Below are 8,269 nucleotides of genomic sequence, written 5' to 3' on the forward strand. Positions count from 1 at the left end.
TTTCAATTGGCGTCAGTTAGCACAGAAGAGAAATGACTGGCGTGCTGTTTTGGACTCGGCCAAAATCGCTTAGGCGGTTACTGCGCCAAATAAGAAGAAGAAGAAAACAACAACAAAGTATCAATTATTTTATTACTTTTTATTTTAACAATTACAATTACCACACTACACATTTTTTATTTTGGTTCATTTTGCTATTCTCTTTACAATTAAAGGCATCAGCAAATTCGAAAGTATTCGAAAGTGTTCCAATGACGCGATATGGCGACGGCGCATGAGCATCCTTTTCCATTTGCAAAATACTCGTCTCATTGGTAGTACTGGAACACCATACCTGGGGTTAGAAAAAGCATTAAACAAATATAAGTTATGATACCAAGTTATTAATAAAAATTAAAAAAAAAACATCTATGTATATTAGACTGCATCACCAAAAAAAGTTGAAGTTTTTCCGCCGGGATTACTAAATTTATTATATTTTAAGACGTCCACCAAAATATTGCGTAAAAATATTAAGATTTAAGTGAGCTGGACCGATTTGAAAATACCTCCAAAAATTAATGGCCTTATTCATAAAAAATAAAGTAGCTTTATAAAAGGTTTACAAATTGAAAAATGTATGAAAACGTCAATTTATAAAGCTCTTTAAACCTACTTTATTTTTTATGAATAAGGCCATAAGTTTTTTATGAATAAAAATAGTTTCTTAAATAACTTTTTGAAAAAAGTCACCTCTGATGACAAATTAGAATAAGCTTAAAAATCTACATAGAAATATTTAAAAATTTTTTCAACGGAATCGTAAGAATGAGATTTTTGATGCTGTTTCTTTACTTTTTTCAAAGATTGATTTACGGAAAACTTGAATAACTGGGCCAAAAATGTTCTGATTTAGACTTATGGGATCTCAGTAGAAAGGTATTTTCACACCGTTTATATTTCTGGCCAAAAGAAACGTCATTCGTGTCCCATCTTTTTTTTCGAATACCAAAACTTCTTAATTCAACTTTGAATGAGGTTCGTTTCTCCTACCTTTCTCTTCCATCCTTTGAATAAGTTTATTAACAAATAAATGAAAAGGGTGAGAAAATACCTTTCCAATGACACCTCTTAAGTCTAAATCGGAAGAGTTTGGGTTCAGTTATTCAAGTTTTTCTTATACTAATCTTTGAAAAATGTTAAAAACAGCATCATCATTGCGATTCCGTAAAATTTTTTTTTAATTTTTGTTTAAATATTTTTATGCAAATATTTTAAGCTTAACCCGTTTTGTCATTTGACAGCATTTTTTCCAAAAAAATCTTTAAGAAACTATTTTTATTCATAAAAAAAACCATTTTTGGAGGTATTTTCAAATCGGTCCAGCTCACTTAAATCTTAATATTTTTCCGAAATATTTTGGGGGACGCCTTAAAATATAGTAGATTTTATAATTCCAATGGAAAAATAGTACCGATTTTTTTTTGTATGGGGAGTGATGCAGTCTAATGTATATACATAGTTCGTAAAATGCTGGAAATCGAGGAAAAATGTAATCTCATAAATTTTAGACGATTCAGTGCCAATTCTTAAAGCATTTCTCTCCTGTGCGCTAAAAGTTCTTTATGGACATAAGACAACGCTCATTGATGGATACGTCTTGAACTTACTTGCGCGAATGATACGAAAAATAGTTGTTTGTGCGTCAGGTTTAATCCAGGTAACTTCAATATATCGGCATCCTTGGTTGCTTCAGATTTCAAAAAGGCGTGGTAAGCCGCTTTCAGACCTCCATTATCAGCAATGTTTTCACCTTTAATGCAAACATTTTTGCAAGTATGTAGTTTAACATATATGTACATATTATCGAAAGACTCTTTGGAATAAAACCGTAAAAAATAAAGTTCGGAAGGTAATTCTCTAGTGTTTTCCATCCTAATCTTTTGGCCCAGGGAAGAGGTAAGAGAGGCGAATTTTCAACAGAAAGAAACAGATGTAGAAAGACGAGCTTCAGATGCTGGCGGGAAGGGGTAATACCCAAAAATTCTTTCAGAAAATAAGGCAGCAATCAGATGGTGTCAAAACTGCGGCTGAAGATGAAAACGAGGTAACAGATGTCCAGAGCACACATATAATAATAAATAAAATTATAGTTTAAAAAACTAAAACCTCGCTATTATAATTTCCATTCGTACTGTGATCAGGTATGTAACTTGAGAATAGAAATCACTGCATCTTTTAGGCGCATCGATATTACATAGTTACATCCCGAGCTAATAAAAGGGAGGTAATAATAATCAAATAAAACACCTCTTTGAGGTAAAATTTTCGAGTGACGAAAGCTGAACAAGAAGCACAAAATTTATGATATCAATTTCGTGACGAAAATTATACGCATTTTTTGTTCTTTAATTCCTGAAAGTTTGAAAGAAATTAAATGAAGGTACGTACAGACGCCACATACATACCAAAGCATCTCGTAGAGACACGAACCAAAACACATTTACCTCTATATCTTTCCAACTAGTAACCGGAGCGTAATATATAAGGTATCGTTTGAAAGGTAGTGGCAGAATAACACTAAATATGTTGGGTGTACCCACATGCCCACTTAAACCGGCAAAAGTCAAAAAACGTTTTTGGTTTCGCAATACTTAGCCTAATTTCTAAGAATCCGGTTAATCGTTTATGAAGCTTGAACACATTTTCTGGACACACTCTGCAAGACCTTTCCAACGATATCTCAAACATGTCGATTGGACGTCTGGATAAAAACTTCCAAATCTCGTGTATATATAAGCGAGTCATTTCAGCATACTACTGTGGCTGCTTTCTTCACTTACGCGCACTGCCGTGCGCTGTGATACACTTTCAAAAGTCGCTATAATATTTATTGTACTTATTTATATAAGCTCGAAAGTCTCCATATTCTGATGAACTTAGAAAACTGCAAGAAAACGTGGTAATTTCGGTGCCTAGTGGAAGACGTCCTAAAAAAGAAGCAGACCAACCTTCATGGAAGAGAGAACGCGAAAAGCTGAAAAAGGCTAGCTATATAAAAGTTACTGTTTCAAAACTCGGTATATTAAATTTTTATATATACAATTTGCAAAAACTACCAGACTGCGACTTTATTTTTTAATGTTATTAGGCTCTTATTTATCACAATTTTCAGATAATAAAAAGAAATATACAAGTTGGATGTTACCTGTTCATGTAGACGTTTTTTTTTAAATTTATGGCTTACTATTATAAAATCACATAACGCTGTTTGCAAGTGGACTACTTATTTCTCATTATCAATTTGTATTTTCTGAATATGAATTTATATTTCTCATTATCAATATGTACTTTCTCAATATCAATTTACATTTTTCATTATCAAATTATATATTCTCATTATGAATTTACATTTCTCATTATCAATTTGTACTTTCTCAAAGTGAATTTACATTTTTCATTATCAATTTGTATATTCCCAATATGAATTTTCATTTCTCATTATCAATTTTATTTTCTCTTTATAAACTTGAAAAGGTATAGTATTCAATTTATAGGAGTTCCACAGGTTTTCAAAAAAAAGTGTATGCATATTAAACCAAACCTATATATCCCAATGTTATACGATAGGCTGAATGCGAATCCGAGGTCCGTTAGCCTCCATCACGTCAGGTTCGTGGTCATTTGAAGGTCAAGTAGGGAAAAATTCATTGAATAAACCTGAAAATTCAATAAAATTCACTTTATTTGACCTTTACATGACCTCGAAGCTGACATTATAGATGTTAACGAACCTCGGATTCGGGTTCAGCGAATGTAAAACCTTATGTATATGAATTTTCAGACTTATTCAATTAATTTTTCCGTACTTGACCTTCAACTGACCACGAACCTGACGTGGTGCAGACTAACGGACTTCGGATTTGCATTCAGCGTGTCGAATAACATAGGGATATATAGGTTTGGTTTAATAGGCATACGCTTTTTTTTTGTAAACCTGTGTTATCTTTGATAAGCGTCTTACATTTAAGGAACATTGTTTATGGCTAAGAAAAAGCCTAGCTGCCAGACTAAATATTGACATGACAGATACCATATAGGTGGAAGATATTTGCGTACCTTGACTATGTCACGGTTACTCAAAAGTCACGGGTAACTGCTGTGAACTTCCAAAAAGCCACAGTGACAGACTTACAAAATAACAGCAGCACTGGTATTTTAGAAGCAGGATTGCGCCTTAATAACAGTACTGGTCACAGTCGCGAACTGTGACTGTCATAAAGTAGTAGTCGCATTTACTTAACCTTAAGAAATTTCCTTATAATCACAGGTTTTTTAAGACTATGTTCAAACAGGCACCCAATTGGCAATTAAGAACCTTTTACCAATTTAAGCCTTAATTGTTACCCATTTTATCATACAAAATTCAAATTATTTGTGTCAGATTCTCTATGCAACCCTGCTAGGTATGTTTAATTTTGACTTGGAGGTATGTTTATAGAACAAAGAGCAATCAGCTGTTTGTTTCTGGTCCTCTTTTCCTCTTTTACAGCTGATATTCCATCAGGGATGGAAAATTTAATTATAAAATTGTATCTAATTTACGTAAACTTTACCCTTAAAGTAGATAGATGTACCTAAAAAGTAAATATGTATTTATATATAAAGAAAAATAGGAGGTAACAATTCCCATCGATGCCATATCAACTTCTGTACTCACATTAAACAAATTTTTGGCTATGAAAAGATTCTCTTCGAGTAGCGCGAGACAAAACTATGTTGTAGAAAAGGTGAAGCACTTTCCTCAGAGTTGTTCGATCTGACATTTTAAAAAGAAATATTTTGCATCTATCTGGCGAAATCAACTGCAGTTGCGTTACTTTGACCACCCTTCTATATCATTTGTATGCGTCTTCCCAAAGGAGGGAAACTTTAGACCAGTTGCCCGCACCAGAAAATACATTGAAATGTCAGTAAAAATAGGAACTGATATCCTGAGAAGCTGTTTGGCTACGTTCCAAAGGTACCTAAAGTTGGTGCTTGTACCGAATTNGTTCCAAAGGTACCTAAAGTTTGTGCTTGTACCGAATTTACTTTCAAACTAAATAAAGGTACGATTGTAACAACTTTTCCATCACTGTAGGTAATCCAAAAGCTGATTTCGTATCGCTAATTGGGCAGCTGACGTGTGTGTGAACACCAAACTCAATGCCGCAATTTAGAGCTTAATTGCCTCAGCTAATTGGCCTGTTTGAACATAGTCTAAGACTAAAATCTGATCAATGTTGTTTGATATTAGAATTTCACACCATTAAAAACGAGTGCGAATGACCCAAAAGAAACGACGAAAATAAAATGATGTCAAATAAATGAATAATGGTCCTTAGTACACTCGGTAAAAGATTTATGTTTTGCAACTTTTTTGTGACTGTCCTCGTCACAGTCACGGATGAAAATCACTGTGACTGCAAAGTCACAGTCACAAATGCTATTGTTCCTCAAAAGTCACGAGATCGCCCATCTCTAATATGTCATTCAAACACAGAGTTATTCATACAACGAGTTTACTAGACATTACGAGATCCCTGATCCTCTTAAAAATGTATTATGGTTTACCCATATATAACCTGTGCGGAATGAGAAACATGAAACTGGTATCGCCTGTTTACCACGCAGCTGTTCGAAGTAGACCAGAGTCTTTCCTACATCACCCACTTATTGCATTTTCGCGGAAACTGGGCTGCCTAGCATCCAAGAAAGAGTATACAACTATGCGGCTTATTCCAAAATTGTTCATGTGCTACAACAGCATCTTGCTTGAATCCTCTTTAGCAGCATTGAATGCTCGCAAATCAACGATTTTGAGATGTTTAGAGTACACCAAAAAAAAAAAAAGGATTAACGCCACCACCTCGATTCCGGCCCCCAAAGCAGCTCGCCACCAATAGAAAACCAATATCAAATTAAAATTAGGTATGTGGATTCCTAGTCACGCCGGAATAAAAGGCAACGAGTTTGCTGATCAAAAAGCAAAAGAAGCCGCAACCAGGGTTCGGATTTGCCTCATTTTAGCCCCTCGCCCGCTCGTTAGTTTGCTCTGAGCTAGCGCAACTCACGAGCAACAAACGAGGCTGTTTGCAAACGAGCACTCGTTAAGTACGAGCGCACGCACTGCGCAGCCAGCGAGCGAGTAAGCAAACGAGGGCAGCGCAAGAGTAGAGCGGCCTCGCGAGGCCGTCGTTGCGAGCGAGGCACTCATTTGCAGCAGCAGATGAGCGAGGCGAGTAAACGAGCGTGGCAGATGAGGCGAGTAAACGAGCACATCATATGTTTGTATATATTTATGTATATATTCTCATGCACAGAAGAATAGATTCGTGCTATTTTGACCAGTTTTATCTACTAGGTAAGCACATATGTACATACATACCTATGTAGGTATATTGTTTTTAATGTTCAATAATTTCTTATAAAATTTCAACTTATACACTTAGGTCTCTTTTTATGCGGTTCTTTTTTATGCGGATTTGAATTTATGCGGTTTTTCAAACACTTTTTTCGCTGTAGCGATTTTGCTTTTTTGAGAGCTTTTATTACTTTTTTTCAATATGTAAGGGGCAATGCTTCTCATAAATAATTTGTCTTTGTATTCTTACATACAAGTAATTACTTAGTAATTTGGCTAAGTAACTATGTTACATATGTATAAAGGAGAATATATATTTATAAAAATCATTATTTTGTCTTTCATTTCATAAATGAGTAGGACATCAGCACTTTCAAATGAATATTCCTGGTTTAGCCCCCATACGTATGTATGTATGTAGGATAATACAAACCACTATTTGATAATTTAGGCTGGTTAGTAGGCGTTGGTTTGAGAGAACGCAAGTTAAAAGAATGCGTTCTACAATGAAGCTTGGCAGAGACTACTTTGGCCAGTAAATTAACATATTAACGAGAGATAAATTAATATTTCATATCAATAATTGCATGAAAAATTATATTTCTTGCCTTCATTTGATTAACAGGAAAAAACATTTCATTTTATTTTATTTATTTGCAACAGCTGGCTGCTTTGAAATTCGACTCCAACGCAACGCCAAAGTTGTATGCGAACCGGTCTCTATTCTTTGTTTACGCAAATTTTCCCATGTCTACATATCCATATATACATGCATACATATGTACATATGTCCTTGAACAACAGGCCACAAATAAATTTTTTCACCAAGGACTATATTTCATTCAGGTATACAGCATAACTGCTACAAGTAGCAAACTATTTTGGGGGTGTTAACAAGTGCTTACTTGTTTTTTGTTTCTGCGGCACAAACGATTATAATATCTTCGTTACTTACTTTTCTCTGTAAAGACAAAATACATGCATATGTACATACATATATAAATGCATATATACATAAATACGTACATACAAACATATATAAATATGCATGTTATGTGTGTACACATGTATGAATATAACTCTAAAAAATAATTCATTCCATAATCTATGCTTATGTATGTAATCAATTTTATTTGTTGTTTTAAATGCTGCCCTAATATAATACTTCACATATATATATGCATATGTACATACAATTATTAACATACTTTCGTACATAATCTATTGACATACATTCCCACATTTTTATGCACAAAATTGCATGTGTTGTATAGTACACTAGGAGCGCTCGCTCGTCGCTCATTCGTCTTTCCTAGANGAGTATACAGACAGCTACTCGCCTCGCACTGCAAGCGAGGCAACACGCAACAGCCTCGCTCGTTTAATAGGAGCGCGAGCCTCGCCTCATTGCTGCTACGAGTACGAGCTGCGAGCGCCTCGTTGTCTGCGAGGCATTGAGTAGGAGTTTGCTCGCTCGCTCGCTCGAACTCCGAGTTTTTGCCCACCCTGGCCGCAACTGAACCACTTCACACTTTTGATTATATGGTGAACAAAGACATTTTCTCTTTTACCAATGAATACCTCAATATCAAAAGAACTGTGGAATGGAATACTTTCCAGGACAACTTCACACATGTTGTTCCTACCGGTAGTAAAACAAACTACCCAACCGCATGCCGGACCTATAATATTACTACTTTCATCCGCCTCCATATAACACACAAACTTATAACATATTCACATATTTTAAATGGTTTGAGGTAACCTCCTTGCCAATACCTCTCTTCGACATCAGTAACTGCTAAACATCTCCTAGACGACTGCACGCAATTTGCTTCCACCTGGAAAGAGTTATTCGATAATCAAGTTTCTTCGAAATTGCTG

At 35.0% G+C, this 8,269-nt stretch overlaps 1 protein-coding gene across 1 annotated transcript; it reads right to left on the reverse strand.

The window, feature by feature from the left end:
• Positions 1 to 169: 169 nt before the first annotated feature.
• On the reverse strand, positions 170 to 8,020 carry LOC108372478 (neprilysin-like; the record flags this gene model as incomplete). Its single annotated transcript, XM_017628183.1, has 4 exons — positions 7,957 to 8,020; positions 5,046 to 5,072; positions 1,650 to 1,792; positions 170 to 334 (listed from the first exon to the last, which is right to left on the reverse strand). Coding segments are annotated over exons 1-4 (399 nt in total), but the record flags the coding sequence as incomplete, so codon positions are not given.
• Between the last annotated feature and the right edge of the window lie 249 nt (positions 8,021 to 8,269).

This window comes from Rhagoletis zephyria, unplaced genomic scaffold (assembly GCF_001687245.7).
Source record: "Rhagoletis zephyria isolate East Lansing unplaced genomic scaffold, Rhagoletis_zephyria_1.1 Rzeph_scaffold_05795, whole genome shotgun sequence".
NCBI lineage: Eukaryota > Metazoa > Arthropoda > Insecta > Diptera > Tephritidae > Rhagoletis > Rhagoletis zephyria.